Raw genomic sequence first — 19,337 nt, 5'->3', positions numbered from 1 at the left:
TTTTTTGTATATTTATGTTTCTTGTACACATTTCTTCATAACATTTCCTCAATGCAATGCAAGTAGGTGTGTCCTTGTTTTGACTAAATGATAGATGTTACTGAGAGGTGGAAAGGGTCCCACACGATCTCTTTATCTGACCTTATCCACAGCAAAGTCAAACCTAAGATAAACCATTTTACAGCTAATATCTAAACACAACTATTGTTTCATTTATTAAAGTTAAAATAAATGAAAATTTAGCAAGTCCACAGAAGCCTACTGCATTTTTAGGGACAGAAAGTCAGCACTGAGACAAAAATATAGGTAACACTTAGACGAGTTGTTTGGGGAACTAAGATGTTGTGTTTGAATATATATTATTCTATACTTGGTGCTATACTATTCTAAAAGGAACATGAAACTAGCAAATAACATATACTGGATTTTTATAAACTGTTGAAAAAAGCTCAATTTCTTTTAGCTCCGTTTCTATTAATATGCTAATAATATGAAAATAAGCACGAATGTTGACGCAACCATTGAGCGGATGTTGTAGCCGGAAGTCCGTACACTACTTCATCGTGTGGAAGGAGGCGTGCTGGAGCTTGACAGTTGACACTGGTCCACTGCGTGGCATTCGCCCTCTGAGGACGGTAGCTGTTAGCTAGCAGTGCGAAGAAATCCACAAGGATAACAAACATCCGTGTATAGTCTGAGGTAGTGTAACGTTACTGTTTCTGTCTGTCTGTCTCTAACTTAGGTCGTCTGAAACTATGAATGATTAAGGCTACGTTAGCTCTCTCAGCTTTCTCAGAGCTGGTGTGTGCCATGATGTTGACTTTCATATTCCTACACACCACCTTAAAAGAGGTGGCGTAATATAACGTTAGTGACTGTTATCAAAGTTACGCTTTGTCTTTTTGAATACTTTAATCAATGTTGTCTCTGTAACGTTATTGTATTACTACTGTCACAATATGTAGCTATAACGGCATTGAGCTCAGTGCATCATCCTCGATGTTGTATTTCTCGCATGTCTATTGTATCCAGCCATATCAGGAAAGGTGGAGGTTATTACATCTGCTGTGTATGTTCCCGCTGCTCATCGTTGCAGACTGCATGTGGCCGGCCGCCGTTTAGATTCTCTTGTGCCTCTGCTTGTGTCCTCGCTATATACTACGTGCACGCTCAAAGCACGAGTCTATTAATCATAACAGGTCACGTGCTCTAAACATTGTGTATGACCTATTTTATACAGTCTGTGTTAATGACACTCGTGCTCAAAGTCGGATCATTTTGAAGTTCCTTGACTCAAATGAATCCTCTCTACTTCCATTTTGAACAGAACAATGTCATAAAAATGTAAAAGGCATTTGGGTTTCAGTATTGAAACAGTGGATTCATTTCCACCTCTTCTTCAACATTTACCTTTATTTATTTTAATGATTTTTATAAAAGTTGTAGTGGATTTCTACTGAAAATTCCCCGACTGTAGCCATAGAAACGTGAACTCATTCTACCAAGGGCAAGTCACCTCCAATGTCAATATTCATAGTAACACATTGACAGGTTCCCTTCGTGTTGACCTTATTGTAGTGTGTTTAATATGTCATTATGTAGTTTGATTTTAATTATGTGATATCTTTGAACACAACTGCCTATTGTTCTTCCACATCATGCACCCTACATATCTATCTGAACAGCTTCATGTACTATGTTCTAAAGTACTCTTTGTGGTCTGAGCAGGACCTCTGTAAGACTTTTAACAATGTGTAACTAACTTAGTGTCCTGATGATCAACACATGATGTACACTCATATACACAGCAAACACAGAAAGTAAACTTTGCATACAAAGCTTCTTCTTAAGAAACACACTGGGTCGACATAATGTTTCTTGGGATAAACAAAGCAGACAATGGTGGTTATCAAAAATGCAACAGTTTATACAGTAGAGTAGATAATGTAACCTGAAACCTGAACCCTTTTAATTCCCTCTGATGCACTTTGTTCCAGTTTCCACAGAGACACCAGAGTTGTTTAACTCCAGGATGGCAGATGGCAAACAGCTGCTGATAATCCTGGTTGCAGCTCTGTTAAGAAAACAGAAGCTCTAAATCACAGAACTGCTTCTTCCCTCTTTATTTCCTCTTTATGCTTGTTACATTTCTAAATCTTTTAGTCTACACAATAATAAATAAAGATAAATAAATCCCTCAATGAATGGGGCTTTAGCATGATCGAAATGTTTCTGTATGTACAAGAGTACAGCTGTATCATAGTGTTATTCAATTAAATACAAAAACAGATCGAGGATGTTTAACATCACTATTGTGTTTTTACATGTACTGGCATCAAAGATAGGCAAAATAAATGTTATGCATCTCAGATCAGAATCTTTCAAGGTCATGCATAAAACACACAAACCCATTCAAGAAATGCAAAACCTTTATTAAATGAAGAAAACTAGAAATTAGAGTTGTGTTTCTGGCCTGCTTCAGCTCTTGTTCTGGGCAGGTAACAACTATAGTGTGACTTCTTTCAGCTCTTATGTTGCATTATGCCAGATGAAGTGTTTTCTGCTCTGAATGATGTGTCTCTGTGTAGATGCCAGATGCAGGTCCATGGGTGTGAGCCGACTAGATGTATTTTACAGAAGGCTACTCCTCACCAAACTCTTCATCGGGGGATGGGGTAAGCCTGAAGACCTCAAGAGGTAAGGAAAACAGAACATAACAGAACACAGCTATGGTTCCATCCTTGAGCAACACACATGGCACTAAAGGTTGGCAGCTTGCACGGCAGCCTCTGCCATCGGTGTATGAATGTGTGTGAATGAGTGCATTCTGCCACGTGTTGTAGGGAGCTGTGTGTGGACTAGAAGAGCACTACATTGACCAGTCCATTTAGATTGGACGATGATTGACCAGTAAATTAGAGATTTGCTTCATAGCGATGATGATCTGAGAAATGATGTGTGCTTCCATGCTGGTGAGCAGAATGCTTCAGAAATAAGGCTCAAAAGTTCACTATTTACATAAACCTGTTAGGTTGCAATAGTAATGAGTAGGGACGAGTTATTGTGCTCTTTGAAAATGGAATACGCTGCACTGACCAGGAAAGTTGTGATCAACAGCAACTCTTTTGCAACTACTGAGAACAGATTTAGAACATCATCTAACAGACTGGTGAAGAGTGTGGGCACCATGAGGGCTCTTTGGAGCATCAGCAATACTATAGGTCTACTTTTCAAAAATGACAACCTCGGTGCATTGAATTGTCCAGAACCCAAGAGACTTTTGTGCACCGTGAGAGCAGCATGGCACATAGGTACGCTGTCTGTGACATCACCCTTCTGTTTCCAAGGGGATGATTTGAAGCCTGTAGTCCAGTATTTACTGTCCTTTATCGTGCAGCATATGTTTAAAAAATACTTTATTTTAATTTAAATGTTAGAGGAGGAGAATGTTGTGAAAGACCTGAGTGTGATTGTTTGGACAAAACCCGGAACAGTCAATCAGTCCTAATATGTTCTTTTAACAAAGAATATTTAATAAAAAGGCCACCAAGACCCACATCAGGAAAGGTAAGAGTTGCTGTTGACACTGCAAGTTGTTGATCATAATAACTTTTTTCTGTAGAGAAGTTGTAGGTTTGATAGGTCAACATCAAACCTGATTGTGACAGTTTATCATGATATAGATTTGATCATACAGTCCGGCCCAGATGGATCTGTACTGATGCTGAAGCGGTGTGTTCTCCCTTGTTTGTGTTCAGAATCTTTGAGTTCCGTAAGCACATTGGAGACAGAGAGAGGTGCAGGTCTCTGGTGCCTAAGGACTATCCGGTTCACATAAACAAGGTGCTCCATCTGTTCTCTCTTCACGGCTCACTAGAATAACTATGTTTTGTATTCTCATAGATGCGTGACTGTTTGTCCCTTTGTGTCCAGACAGAGGAGCACACTGACTGTCAGATCCATGAAGGGTTCTTCATCTCTCCTCTGGAGCACTTGGTTCCTGGGATCCTGCCCCCAGAGGCTGTCAAAGCCAGGTACAGAACATGATGGCGTCCTCTACTTCTAAGGCTAGTGCCGGGTGTATGCAGGAATCCTGACGTTGAATGTAATACCTTTCAAGACCCTTTGCATATCATATTAGCCACACACTTTAATGCAATACCAGTTGGAAAAGGTTGCTGATGGAGGCTTCTTACACTGGACTGACTAGAACTTAGCATGTAGCATTGATCCCATCAAGCCTACAATTATCCCCTTCAGAGTTCAAACACCTTGACCTCCGACCATTAGTCAGGGTTGTTAGTGTTGATATATTTAGTCTGTCTGTCTGTCTGTCTGTCTGTCTGTCTGTCTGTCTGTCTGTCTGTCAGTTCATTAGAGCAGACTGTTGAAACTCTGAGTGTAAATATCTCTGTTATCTTATAATCTCCATGTGGAGCTCAGATATCTGTGTTCCTGTGGCTCTGGAGGCTGCACACTCTGTGTAACGTTATGTTTGGATAGTTTGTATGTTGGCTTGGGTTGGGCTGGCGCTAGTCAGTTAGCATGCTAACTTCAGTAGATATCTCTGCAACACAACACAGAGACATGTTTGACGTCAACACTGTTACCTCTTCATACTCTGTTGATGATGTTAGTTCATTGTTTTAATGTTTTAAGTTTAAATTCTGGCAGATTTTACACGTTGAACCTTTAAAGCACAGGTGGGTAACGTGTTGTAGAATTTATTTCCGTTACATATGTTGATATACTCTTTACATGCCGACAGAAATCAATGAATAAAATGATAAAGAATGCTTTATCCTCCCGTATCTGTGGCTGCAGCAGGACTGTAATAAGTCCTTTTGTAATTTTGGGGGAGTGGCTTTGGAGGGAGGCCATGGACTTCCCAAGGGTTCAACATTAAATACAAAAATAAGATATGATGAAATAAAAAATCACACAACAGAAATAATGTAATCACTCAGTCACAATTGTGGCAGCTGGAACATAGAGCAGCTGGAACATAGTAGAGCAGCGGGAACATAGTAGAGCAGCGGGAACATAGAGCAGCTGGAACATAGTAGAGCAGCTGGAACATAGAGCAGCGGGAACATAGTAGAGCAGCTGGAACATAGAGCAGCGGGAACATAGTAGAGCAGCGGGAACATAGTAGAGCAGCTGGAACATAGAGCAGCTGGAACATAGAGCAGCCGGAACATAGTAGAGCAGCGGGAACATAGTAGAGCAGCGGGAACATAGAGCAGCGGGAACATAGTAGAGCAGCGGGAACATAGAGCAGCGGGAACATAGTAGAGCAGCTGGAACATAGAGCAGCGGGAACATAGTAGAGCAGCTGGAACATAGAGCAGCAACAACGGCCCAACATTTTTCCAGCACTCTGAGCCGTAAAGTAGAGCTGACAGTACACAGCTTTGGTACATTCAGAGTTTGGTTTTGGTGTATTGGTTGGTTTTCCAGATTTGATTAAGTCTTATGAAGGTTGTGTTTGCTTTATTGATCCGGTTTTGAATATCTTGGCTTTACCATAATAATAATAATAATAATAATAATAATAATAATAATAATAAGCTTTATTTGTATAGCACCTTTCATACAAGAAGCAAAGTGCTTCACAGCAAAAACATAACAATTAGTACAAGGACAGAATAAGAGCATTTACAGTACAATAATCACAGTGTAGATGCAGATAAAATAGCAGAATTAAAATAGTATAAAATAACATTGGCACACCATTCTTGTAAATGTTTTAAACTCAGGGCCATATTTTGAAAGTATGAGATGGTAAATGATCAGTGTTGACCTGTTCCTCTATTCCATCAATCACCAGTCCTGCTTGTTGTGCATCGGACTGGAGTCTGTCATGTGTGCGTATATGAGAGGAGGGCTAGGTCATCTGTAAAGTAAAGGTTTTTAATGGTGGAATAGAGGTTATATCAAAATAATGCAAAAATAACCATGAAATAATTCAATAAATATTTGAAACAGCTCATTATAAAAACATTTATTTTTTCTTCACAATAACAAAGTTTATTGCAGGTTTTTTTGGTTTTGTTTCCAGCTTTTTTATTCCCAAATGGTCTTTATCCAAAGTCCATTCTTATTTTACATCCCCATTTTCCCAACAAAATATTGATGACTATGTTATTTCATAATATTTATAGTGTGTGTGTGTGCGTGTGCGTGTGTCAGGTTCCAGTTTATAGTACCTAAGAAGTGGCAGAAGAACAGACCAGTATGTATCCACCTGGCCGGGACTGGAGACCACGTAAGGCCTTACACATTTAACAACAACATAACTTGAACTTTAAGTGTGCAAATGATGATCCAATAGTACTGCAGTTAACTTATATGTTCTCTTATTGATGTGCTTTTATATGAACATTGAGCTTTTTCATGTTATCATTTTGACCTCAACACCATGTAGTATGAGAACCCTGCATCACTTATTGTGATTGTAACTTGATCCACTTCTGAGTATTAATGATTGTCTGTGTGTGTGTGTAGTTTTTCTGGCGTCGCCGGACTCTGATGGCCAGGCCGATGGTCAAAGAGGCAGGAATGGCTTCGCTGCTTCTGGAGAGCCCTTATTATATCCTTCTATTGTCTTTTCACATCTGCTTCCCTCTTCTTCTTTTTTTTATAGTTGTTAATTTCCTTTAGAATTAGGCAATCCCTGATTAACTATATATTCGTTATTCTACTGTGCGTCACATGATACTTAGGAAGTTTTACTTACTGGAGTTTGTATAGCTTCGCTTTAGGTCAAATCAATTATTCCTGAAAACGTTTTAGTGCATTTTTTAGTTTGAAAAGGATAAAAGTTTAAATCACAAATAATAAAATGTTTCCCAATTTGATCATTTCAGATTGAACAAGTAATTAGTTTGATAAATGCCACACAGACGGGCAAAGCCAATTGTAAGGTCAGGAAAAGGAAAATACCCAAAGGTGGTAGCGTTGCTTGTTGCTTGATGCTTGTTGCTTGTTGCTTGTTGCTTGTTGCTTGTTGCTTGGTAGATGGAACATTCCCTTAGTTAATGTCTTTCCTACTCTACACCTCTGGGTTGTTCCGCAGGCTCTGTGGTATAAATCTGTAATCTGATGTATGCTGTCTGTGATCATGTCTTTATTCCTTGACTGACCTTTTACATGGCTACCGTAAACCCAAGGACCAGCTGTAAGTGAACTCCCATTCACACACTAGTCACTTGATTGATTAACAAAATGGCAATTGGCTGGTTTTTAATTTCAGGCAAAAGCAGATAAAAGCAAGCTTTTAGTTTTAGGAATAAAAAGTCAAATGAGTAGTTTTAAAGAATAAAAACAAAACAAGAGTCCTGCCATTTGATGGCTGCATACCAGAATAAAGAGCTAAATGTTAGAAGGATGTCATGCTGACATTCACTCTGTATTTCTAGTTTTTTATGGAAAATACAAACTGAACCAGTTTGTCAGGATTCAGATTTTAGTTTTGTATGATGCTGATTGTTACACCATGTTTTGAGTACAGCAAACCTCTGACAGAAAGAACATGCTGCAGTGTGTTTGTATTAATACAGTACAGCCTACAAGATTCTGGATCTTTGAAGCTCATACAGATAGCGATATTTGAGATATTTCAAAAAGTCTAATAACAATATATCAGTCGATATTCATGTTTTCATCTTCAGAAATACAACGTGCAACAGGTTTATAGTTGATGTTTAAATAATAATAGGATTTCACCTCCACAAAGTGTCGTTCAATCACAAAGTCAGTTAAAAGTGTGATTTCTGTAGACTTGTTATTAGTGCAGGTGGGGCTGAGGATTGCGTCTCTATACTGGTGCTTAAAGCTGCAATGATTTAAATCATACAGGTGAATAGAAATGTACATTTGATGTCAGCTTACAGTACTTGACAGTTTCTAGATACTATGCACTACAGACATGTCAGTCAGTACCACACACACACATTATCAGTCCAAGTCGGGATCGTTTGATCGTCCCCCTCTTGACTGACATTCTGCTGTGAAGAATCAAGAGACAAACTGCTCAGAGCCACGTGGCAAGCACTCTGATATATGCTCAGTGGACTTGTCCTATAACACTGGGATTCATTCAGTGTTAAGTAAACAGGCACATTATTTGTGAGTATTTCAGGCGGTCCAGTCTAAAGAATGTGTCAGACCTGTTTGTGATGGGAGGGGCTTTGATCCTGGAGTCAACAGTCCTTCTGCGTTGGCTGGAGAGTGAAGGTTACTGGCCACTAGGAATGACTGGCATCTCCATGGGAGGACATGTGAGTCACCAACACAGCACACATTCTGTCTTTTTAAAGCACCACTCACTTTGCTTTGATCAAATCCATATATTCTACCACTATATAACTAGTCCACATGCTTGTGATCCTGGAGACCCATAATCCCCAGCACCTTCCTTTAAATGTCAAAGTCAATATTTTTGCTTGCATACAAATACCAGTGGGCCCAATATAATACCTCATCCTACCCAAAGATCATGTTGTTCATGAAGTCTTGTGTGTCTTTGTGTGCAGATGGCTTCCCTGGCAGTGACTAACTGGCCGAAGCCCATTCCTCTGATTCCCTGTCTGTCCTGGTCCACGGCCTCGAGTGTCTTTACCACGGTAACTCTTTCTACCTACTTTCAATTCACTTATTAGAGCAGCATTAATAACCAAACACTTTAGTACTTGGTGCTTTTTCTCTCTGGTCGATGGAAGCTTTGACAGTGTGCGGATGGATTATAAAGTCACCAAGAACCGTCTAAACAGTGATAATGAGTTCTCATATTACACTACAGATTGGCTACAATATATGGAAATATGTCAATCAAAAGGTTTCTTGTCCGACTGAAACAGGAGCCTATTGATCTAGCTGGTACTCATCCTTGCTTTGTGTCTGTCTGAGAAATATAAAACATTTTTGTATATGCTTTGGTTTTCAATGTTTCACCAACATTTGGTAGCTTGTGGTACATTTGATCTGGGTATGGTTTTCCTAATAGAAAGTGTTTACAGGGAAAGAATGTCAAATACAAAAATAAATATTTCCCAGATCAGGGGATGAATTAGGAACTGTACAGTTTTAGTTTTGTGTATCACTTTATTTTATTTAGTTATGCAAACAAAGTAAAGGTTAAATTAAAACAATACTCTCATGTGCGTTGAAGGAGTTGCTGTATTGCTCCAGCACAGGTAGTACTGGTAGAATTATTAGTTTTTGGGTTTAGGTGACTTAATTAGCACAAAGCCTGTACCAGCTACTAACCATACGCACGGGACATGGCTTTGGCTGTCAATCAAAAAGAAAGGAATGCAGGCCTTACCTGACCTTCTCGTGTCAACAGCCCTGGCTGACATGTGGTACGTCCACTCACCCCGTGTGTCTGTAGGGCGTGCTGAGTAAAGCTGTGAACTGGAGAGAGCTGGAGAAGCAATATGCCATTAACTCGGTGTATGAAGAGGAGATCATTAAGCTGTTGGAGTACTGTGGGGTAAGTTGTCCTTCAACCTTTCTGGAACATTACGTATCCAGACTCTCACATAGTGATTGGAAATATCTACAATCTGTTTCTGGTGTTTGAATTTCTCAACAAGGAAGAGGTCCCCTTCCCAAACACATGAGCATCAGTAAGGACATTGTGTCTGTCTTTTGGTCTTTGTGTCCACATTCGTCAGGCTGATTCCTTTAAGATGGGTCCAGAATTTGTGAAGAATGTGGACTCTTTCGAACATCTGTTGGGCCTGTCGGGAGAGGAGCGAGCGTCTGTGGATCAGAACTCCAAAGCTGACCAATTGTTTTCACCGGTGAACAGAAGTGGGATGAGCTTCAACATCCTACCAAGGTGATCCCTTCACAGCTGCTGTGTGTGTTCTTACATTTCACCTTCATATTTGTAACATCTCTAAAAGGCATGTGTGACTTTCCTTTTTGTTTTGTTTCCCCGTCATGTTCCTCATGCTTCAACGGTCACAACACATTCCAAACATAGTACTTCTGTATACATTGGTAAGGTGAATCATTTTAAAAACCTCGTCAGAGTAAGGCCAGGTCCTGACTATCTCCAAGGCTGAGCCCAGCCACACAACAGGAACCTCATGTAGGCCACTCGTCTACTAAAAGCTCATGACCATAGGTGAGGCTAGTAACGTAGATCCACAAGCTTTGCCTTCCAGCTCAGCTCCCTAATCATCACAGTGATCCAGTACAAGGCCTGCTTTATTGCTAACGCAGCACCAACCCTAACCCTTCACCTCGGGCAGTAACTGACATCCAGCACTGAGGGGGCAATCCCCCGTTTCCTGCAGAGAACCAGACTTGACCTTCTGCACCTGTCGACAAGAAATTGAATAAATGTTCTTATTTAGTTTCAGTGGTCTTCAGATGATATTTACTCATGAATTGTTGTGCTGCAGTAATCACCACACTAAGATGGAAGTTAAGCAGCAATATGTTTTTACTGATTTCTTTCTTCTTTCCTTTCCTTAGAAGCCTTCGTGCAAACACGCAGCATGGGAAGAAGACGGAATTGGCCAAATGCTATCGACCATCATTACATAGAGAGTCTATAAGCTTCATGAAGGGAGTGATGGACGAATTTACTCACATGGCCAACTTCTCTGGTGAGGGTTAGGGTGGCACTGTTTCTGTTTAGTACCATCACACAAACGGGACCGAGGGAAGCAAATATCAGAGTACTGTTACAGGTCCTCTATCAGGAGACAGACCTTCAAACAGCTCCACACTGATTTACTAAAGAGCTGTACAGATCACTGGGGCTGCCGCCTGGCAACATGGATGTCCTGTGCATCACCAAAGTCGTATGAGCATGTGAAAATACTTGATTTCTTTTTGTTGTAACTTACACCCAGCTTTCTGGCTGCACGTTCCACATTTGTAGACAGCCAAGATGTCATCCGCATAACAACGATGCTTCATGTTATGTTTCATGTCCCAGTGACAGCGTGTGTACAGAAGTCAATGAGATCTGTCCTTCCCTCTGTCCTAGTCCCTGTAGACACCAGTCTCATTGTCGTGGTCCAGGCCAAAGAGGATGCCTACATCCCTCGTACAGGAGTCCTCAGTCTGCAGGAGATCTGGCCAGGGTGTGAAGTCAGATATCTGAATGGAGGACACATCAGTGCATACCTGTTCAAACAGGGTGTCTTTAGGTAAACTGCTGACTCAAAACATATGTGTGTATATATATATATGTCAGGTATCAGGTGTGTGAGGTTTGCCTAGTTAAACAGCACCATGCTTTGTATTTGGCTCCCTTGTGATGACTTCCTGTGTGCCGTAGTGTTATTTTGTAGGAGTAAATGGTTCTACTGGTGAAACCCTGTCACACTTTCATCGTTTCTTTCTCTTCACAGTCATGTGTAGAGTCACATGACTTGTTCTTGAGTCAGTCATCATGAATATGATTGAGGACTTTAACACCAGTGACTCGTGACTGCACTTGGACTTTAGCCTTTTGACTTGGCAGCAGGCCTCTTGTTCCCCTCCGGCTCTGACACATGACAAACGTGCCCATCGGCAGGCCATATCAGCTGTAGTGAACACGGATGTCTTAGAATACTTGCTACAGGCCCAAATGACATAGTTGTCTGTTATCTGGTTAATGTGCTCTGCTGGTGTCCGTACACACACCCCCTGTAACATCATTCTACTGTCATGGACACTTCAACAAGACCAACAGAGTCTTTTCTAGAGAAACAGTGTCGTTGCATCAAGTCAATTGCTTCTTCAGATCATATCAATATTGTAATCTTATTCATTTAATATTTCAGGACCTCCTGTTGTAGAGCAGGCAGCTTGTGATGTACACATTATTTCAGTGTCTCACATACACATGAATCATCTCCGTCTAACTTCATTTACCAGAATGGGTTGGAATTCTTGTAGCATGGAGGAAACAAATTCAAACTGTGTTTCACGAACTACAGTCAGTCTTTGTCATGCTACACGTTGCTGTGTTGTGCTTTTAGAATTGATTGTAAATGTGTTTTGTTTTCAGACGGGCCATATATGATACATTCGACAGATTCTGCCTGAAGTATCCCAACCTGCAGTAGCCACGGCAGGCTGAAGTTCTTTCCTCCTGTAACAGCGTCAGGATCAGTGCCTGAATGACCAGAAGTCTCCCGTTCTAATTCTTACGTTACCTTATTCTAGAACGAGACTGAAACTGTCCAAAGTATCAAACATGTTGTTGTTTGTGTTCGTCAAACTAACACTGAGTGTTAACAAGCAGCTGTAGAAACCTGCAGCAGTGTGTGTTCTCCTGTTTCCGTCCTGATGGCCGTGTTATTAATGTTCTACCTGGATAAACTTTGGACACACGGACGCACCAAATCAAATCCAATTTATTTCAAATCCAATCAGACACGCCCTGTAATGTTCTACTGATTTCATATGGGAAAATGTCAACTCACTGTAGCGTAACTACTACACAATGTAGATTACTGCAGTATATGATCAATTACAGGAAGAGAGACCAGCTATCAATACAATACTGATGACAGAAATATCATAAGACATATCATAATTATACATATTAATGTATGTTAGGAATTACATCACGCCCCTTTCAAGACAGAGAAATAATGATTAAACAACGATAACAAACATCATGATTTTGTAACTACAGTTTGCTTTGGTTATATTTCAAATCCTGTTATTTCTGCACTAATAGTTTCTGTACATTCAGTAATTCCGTCTGCAGGGTTTTGATAGTTAGTGGTGGAGTGCACCTCCCACAGGATCACATGACCTTTACTCTTCTCTCCTCCAGCTGATGCTCATCTCAGGTGGAGCTGTGTGTTGGGCTGCACTGTGAACAGATACACCAGTTGCTCTTCTGTTTCTCACAAAGTATCGGATCAACCAGTGTTTGCTTTCATATTAAACCACATATACTGTTACCACGGTAACCACGGTAACAGTAAATGTGGTAGTGGGCAATGGGACCAATAAGGAGTCAACAGGTGTGCTTACTGGGAGGAGGATCGGAGTCAGCGTCCCGTGAAACATTTGAGAGTTGCTGTGCAGATTGAAATGTACTATCAATATAAGAGTCTTTAATCGTATTGATCCAAACGTCAGACCACCAAGAACATGCACTGTCCATAACAGAGGGAGTGTTCCTCTGGTGACAAAGGGGAGAAGACCTGTACACCAAAGTGACGCCTGGATAGTTTCCACATCCTCAGGGTCGATCCAACGACTATAGCATGGCGAGGAAGGACAGTTGATGGGGGTGTAAAGAGGCTGTGGAGAGGAAGTGGCCTCCGTGTTGGAGGAGAAGTGGATTTGTTTCAGAAAATAGATCCAATGCTGGCGCACCTTCATGTTGGCAGTAAAACCTAACATTAGGACAAGCCAAACCTCCGAGAGACTCTGACCCCTGCAACAGCACCCCGTCACAGTTCAGACCACCCCAACGTTTAACTGTTAATGTTGTGGAAAAAGTATTAGGGTAGGAACAGTAGACCGTGGAGAAGGTGGGAGAGTTTTGTGAGCCTGTGCTGCACGAGGTGAGTGCATCGGTGACCAGCTCTCAACCGTAGTCTAGTTACCATAGGGGGCACAGCTGAATATAAATAGATCTTCAAATTTGACCGTGATCTGGTCACCAAGGTCTTCAGGGCAATCTTAAATTTGACATTTCTTATTTTATTTTTTTATTGACTAAGTCATTACAGGCCAAGTAATGACGAGTGCATATCAACGGATAAAGAGAATATACATAGTACCAAGGGGCCCAAAGCAGACAGGAGTCCAGCATGGCTTCAGACTGATGGCTGTGTGTTGGTAATTATGAAGTCTAAAGAAATAAGTCACTTTTGTCCACATTAAGTTTATGACCGGATATATGGTTCTAAGAGCAGCTGGTACACACAGCAGCAGCTGCATAAAGGGAAACCTTCTGTTTAATCCATTTCTCGAAGGGCACCGCTGCCAGATAAAGCTATACGGAGGGAAGTGCTCTCAGTGGGTTCTGTGGGTTCTGACTGAAGCACAGGAGAAGTGTAGAGCTAATTCAGGAGACTCATGTCTTACCCAAGCCAGATGCAATGTGTAAAACAGAGAGGTCTACTCTGACAATCAAAGGCTGCACAGCATAGTTCTCCTAATGTCTTACACAAAAGAACCTTGCTCGTGTACTGAGGGTAAGAAAGAGCTCTTTAGTATTCACTGTATTCTGGATACAGGGTTACCTGGAACAGGTAGTGTTGTGTTTTCCTGTGAGGCCTCGTGGTGGTGCTGATACTTTGAATAAATAGATGAAAAACATTGTTTACATAAGATCAATATATGTAATATGATTTTAACATATGACTCAATATAAGTGGCGGGTCGCTAAAGACTCGAGGTATGTAGAAATGTTTGAAAACACACCCATGCTTTTAAAGGTTAAACTGACCCAACAAGTGTTTCTCGATGACGTCAGAGAAATATGATTAATGTCATCGGACTGATCTTAGTAAAGCTGTGATGAGCTTCATACTATCGGTGGCTGAGCTTTCAGTAGCTTCTCTCTTGTTACTAGGAGCTTTGCACCTGGTCCACCTCCAGACCTTCTGCTAGAACCTCATGTTCTGCAACACAGTGAAGAGCAGTAACAGCTTGGCTCATTTGTTCCAGATATAAGTGCATGTAATACTACACATACATATACTTCTAAGGGTGCAGGGTTTTATTATTGTCTTTATACAATATAGTGAGTGCAGCCCCCTCCATGCCACACACATGAATACACAGATGTTTAAATTAGAATAGAACATATACAATGCATTATGTAATAAAAGAGAACAAACTAAATGAGTAGGGCTAAAGGAAGAAAATATTGTAATATGAGTTATTGTTATTGAGTGTTATTGTGCAAAAGGTAGAGGAATGACAAAAGCTCTGTCATTTATTTATGGTGGAGTGGAGGAGTCTCAGCCTAAGGACTACATATGTATGTGTAACATATACTTAAGCACAAAGAACAGAATATGAACATGTTTTTTTAACTACAGCATGAGAAGATTTATTTTCAGTAGAATTCCTTTAGATCATGTAGGATCTCAGATCGACTGCGACCCTTCTCTGCTGTCCGTCCCCACTGTGCCTACACTGTGACAATCTGCACCTCATCCAGAAGGTTCTGTTTGCTTGTGACCTTTTTCTTCTAGCTTAGTGATGGAAATGTTTTGAATCTACTGATTTGACTCAGTATCCAATAAACATGATGGCATTTTCTTACTTGTTCTTTCTTCAAATGTTATCAAATGACTGTGTGTCCACTGTTCCACCAGGATTGGGTTCCTACTGGTACAGCGCCTTAAAACCATTTACTTTATAATGGAGAACTCTCAATGATTAAATGTAATCAGCATGATAGTTATTGATAAAGTATGTAGCACTCAAAAAGCACATCAGATTGAGAGAACTAAGCTATTCTCTCTCCAACAGCCAGAAATAAAATCCCTCTGCTTCAAGTGTAAACAAACCGTGGAGGAGCAGACGGGGACTTCCACGTCCAAGAAGAATGTCAAATCAGTGCAACACTAGCTAAAGATGAGCATCATGTTTCATAATCTAAAATGTGCTACAGCATTAAACACTTAACAGATTTAGTATAAATACGTTTTCAACCTGTGACAAAAGCTTAAATTTCAATCTTTTGAATTTTAGAAATGAATATTTAGTAAAGAGACCAACATGAGTGCGCAACTTTAAAAAAAGAAACCTGAAGTAAAAGAAATAAATGGTGAAAATAATAAAAGATGATTAAATAAGCCATTAATAATTCTACATTTACACTCTTTAAATTAGTTTATTCAATTTAAATTACAAAATGCTTTTAAACATGAACGCCTTGTTCCCCCTTTTACCGTCTTATTCCATCTCATGTGTCTCCTCCTCCTCACTGTTTCATCAGGTCATTCTCCCCTAGCAACACATAAAAACAAGACAGAGTTTGCTAAACGAAGTGAAAATCAAAAAGGCATTCTACTGTAAATGTATTCCCTATTACATCTGGCCTGAGGACCACCAAATTAATTCACTAAAACACTCCCGCAACAAGCTCGTGAAGTGTTCGGGGCTGCAGTTATGTGATAAACATTGCTGGAGGAAGCGATGAAGCTTCCAGTAACAGGACAGAAGCATGGAGTTTTCCTTTAAGTGAACAGTAAAACCGGCTTTAAAAAAACATGAAGCCATGTTTTTGTATCTATTTCTTATTAAATAATGGCCAGCCAGTAATAATTAATAATTGAGATTGCTTACATATACAATTTATTATTATTATTATTATTATTATTATTATTATTATTATTATTATTATTATTAATAATTAAATGTATTTGCATATCCCATAAAACCATTTTAAGAATGCCATTCATCATCACAACAAACTATTACAGCAAAAGGCAGAATAATGTAATGTAATGTAATGAAAATACTTGATCTGTTAACACTGGATCACTGATGTGTGGAAGAGGCCTGTCAGAGTAACAAATGTTTAGTGCTACTTTGTGAAGGAAAATGGCTTTTTTTAAATACGTCTGCTGTACGTCTTGTCATCCAAATGACAAAAATGACACATACAATGTGAACATGTGAAGAAAATAGAGCCAGAAGGATATCAAGCAGCTTCTAGGTGCCACCAAACATCCCCAAGCTCGTTGATTCCTTATGTTACACGTTTGGAAAGAGCTGCTCACTTCTGTTTACAGCGGCAACATACTATTAGCGTCTGATTACTGTAGATTGAAGCTTCCCTTCACACAACATGTGTTGTTACTTCCCTTGGATGTTTGAGCTTCACTCAGACTTGTATGGTACTTGAGTATTTCCATGTTCTGCTACTTTATACTTCTATTCCACTGCATTTCAGAGGGACATATTGTGTCTTGTACCATTACATTTATTTGACAGCTTTAATTACTAGTTACTTTTCAGAATATAAATATTAAGTAGAATATAAAGTACTTAAAATCAGTCCCCCTTTACCAGCTGCAACATTAAAGGGATGTACACATTTTAATAAAATCAATAATTATAGTCCAGCAATATAATATATTATATTTTAAAATGGGCCATTCTGCATAATACTAGTAGTACATAATACATAGCACTTTTACTTTCGGTACTTTAGGTATATTTGGATGCTGAAACATTTAAAAATATTACTTTAATACGATTTTGAATAGTATTGCTACTTTTACTTACGTTAAAGATCTGAGTACTTATTCCACCACTGGATCTTCACTATAGTTCATTCTGTGTGCTGAGTTTAACACTAAAAGCCTGTTATCATATGTCTCTACCTTCAATCTGAGAAAAACATGTGGGCGATGATTTTGTGACATGACATCAATTCTTATTAAGAATTATAGCCAGCGTTATGAACGTATTTGTGCAGGGTACCGTTTAACTCGTTTTGAGTCTTTTATTTTGTAGCTTGTTTACATGTGAGGTGGAGCCGGATGTGACGTCTGCTCCTCTGTGTACACCAGCTGATCGGAGCAAAAAATCTGATCCGTCATTACTGTCAATTTGTAATGTTGTGAATATCTGGCAGCACAGCAGCAGTCCGGGTCAACCGCTGCGGACATTCAGCGGGAAACTGCAGCGCGTGCAGCCGACAAGAGACATGGCGGGGCCTGTTTGTTTTGGTTGATACAATAGACTGTATAAGGTTGATACCAAGGCCTACCTGCGATGCTAAGCTAATTAGCTAGCTGTCACCGTCAGCAGGATTCATGAATGCAAACTACTGGTAAAGGAAGTGAGCGGTCAGGGAATATCTTCCCAGCCACACTCGATGGAGGTCTGACTGACGTACACATATTTAATATTAAGCTAATATATGTTGTGAGTGGGTAGAAGGGGAGAGGAAGCCTATGTAGCCTGTCCAGTGGTCACAGACTATAACAGAGAAATTCTCTCGTGCCAGCAGCGCTCTCGTCCAGCTATAAGATGTGGTTGAAACTGTTCTTCTTGCTCTTGTATTTCATAGTGCTGTTTATGCTAGCACGCATTTTTGAAGCGGTAGTTTGGTATGAGACTGGTATGTTCGCCACTCAGCTTGTGGATCCAGTTTCTCTCAGTTATAAGAAGTTGAAGACCATCCTGGAGTGTCGAGGGTTGGGATACTCCGGACTGGCTGAGAAGAAGGATGTCAGCGAGCTGGTAGAGAAATCAGGTACAGCTCGGGGGTAGGAGTCTTGGGTTATCTAACCTTTAAGGGTTGTACGATACCACATCATTTAGACTCCGTGTGATACCTGGTGAATATTACATTAGTCCTAAGAAATCCAGTATCGACGGAGATACGCGGATGATGGCGAAGTTAGTTTCACTCCCGTGAAGAGTACTGTTTCAATTCATTGTGTTGGAGAGTGTATCAAGTTATTTAATAATATAATTTCTCTATCACATCACATGGCAACTTGATGAAATTGTACAGAATAATATTTATCATAAAGTTACAATTATTCCACAGTGGATACTGGGTCCAACCTACACCAATATTCAACACAAATATTTTATATCTAGACTTTTTGGATAATGCTTTTATTAATATGTAAATTGTACTATAACATATTCTAAAATAACATCTACATTTAATGCATTGATTTTGAACAAAACTAAATAGTTGTAATAAATAACATGCAGACTTCTGGACTTTTTAAAATTTTATTTTTAAAGTTTAAAGTTTTTTTTAAAAGTCCTTAGCCCTTTTCAAATCATGACACTTTTTTTGTTCGCCCACAGGAGAGTTGACACAGGGGGAGCTGTACTCCGCCATCAAGAAAGAGAAGGAGCAGACAGAGGCAGGAGATGCCGGCACGACATACTTCAGTGGAGAGATGCACTTCTATGAATTAGTGGAGGACACTAAAGATGGGATATGGCTGGTTCAGGTAAAAGCACTCTAACAGTATATGTTATTATAGCATAAGTATAGTGCGCGTGCGTGTGGGGTCCGCCTGCAGGGGCCACGTCCCAAGCGGCAACCTCCATCAGGTGAGTAGTGAAACCTATGCGCAAGAGCCAAAAACTGCAGTTCATCAAATGGCCACTTGAGGCTCTAAAAGGGAGCAATCTCCATAGACCCCCCATGTTAAGATGCCCAACTTTACAGCCTGGTATAACAACTGCTCCAAACCAGCTTTATGAAATCCTTGTTCAGTTTGTTGGGTAAATTCAAGACAAGTTTTTCTGAGCCACCTTTCATGAAACTTTATGATTGTTGTTAGAATGATTATTAATACCTGTTGAAATGCAAAGGCCAGTTATTTAACCAGATGTAATTATCCAGATACACATCACAT

At 40.0% G+C, this 19,337-nt stretch overlaps 2 protein-coding genes across 2 annotated transcripts in view; both read left to right on the top strand.

Moving 5' to 3' along the window:
- Positions 1 to 526: 526 nt before the first annotated feature.
- abhd18 (abhydrolase domain containing 18) lies at positions 527 to 15,252 on the top strand. The gene is made up of 14 exons (XM_029441682.1): positions 527 to 699; positions 2,589 to 2,697; positions 3,759 to 3,843; positions 3,934 to 4,034; positions 6,193 to 6,268; positions 6,508 to 6,592; positions 7,153 to 7,180; positions 8,144 to 8,282; positions 8,538 to 8,627; positions 9,395 to 9,496; positions 9,681 to 9,847; positions 10,492 to 10,625; positions 11,012 to 11,174; positions 12,023 to 15,252. The coding sequence occupies exons 2-14, from the start codon at positions 2,606 to 2,608 to the stop codon at positions 12,078 to 12,080; spliced, it is 1,320 nt and encodes a 439-aa protein (XP_029297542.1). The 5' UTR covers positions 527 to 699; positions 2,589 to 2,605; the 3' UTR covers positions 12,081 to 15,252.
- Positions 15,253 to 17,491: 2,239 nt separating this feature from the next.
- rnf103 (ring finger protein 103) overlaps positions 17,492 to 19,337 on the top strand; it is a 13,945-nt gene continuing 12,099 nt past the window's right edge. Inside the window, exons 1-2 of the mRNA XM_029441339.1 lie at positions 17,492 to 18,205; positions 18,778 to 18,926. Of these exons, the coding sequence (XP_029297199.1) occupies positions 17,980 to 18,205; positions 18,778 to 18,926 (375 nt within the window). The 5' untranslated portion in view covers positions 17,492 to 17,979. The remainder of the gene's footprint in view (positions 18,206 to 18,777; positions 18,927 to 19,337) is intronic.

The sequence above is a fragment of the Cottoperca gobio genome, chromosome 10, assembly GCF_900634415.1.
Source record: "Cottoperca gobio chromosome 10, fCotGob3.1, whole genome shotgun sequence".
Lineage (NCBI taxonomy): Eukaryota > Metazoa > Chordata > Actinopteri > Perciformes > Bovichtidae > Cottoperca > Cottoperca gobio.
The sequence above is the reverse complement of the archived record's forward strand: the minus strand, read 5'-3'. Positions and strand labels throughout refer to the sequence as shown.

Coding starts and splice junctions, on each gene's coding strand:
- abhd18 (XM_029441682.1), top strand. CDS start 2,606: ATGGGTGTGAGCCGACTAGATGTATTTTACAGAAGGCTACTCCTCACC. Junction 6,593..7,152: donor GCTTCTGGAGAGCCCTTATT/ATATCCTTCTAT, acceptor CTGACCTTTTAC/ATGGCTACCGTAAACCCAAG. Junction 10,626..11,011: donor TCACATGGCCAACTTCTCTG/GTGAGGGTTAGG, acceptor CCTCTGTCCTAG/TCCCTGTAGACACCAGTCTC.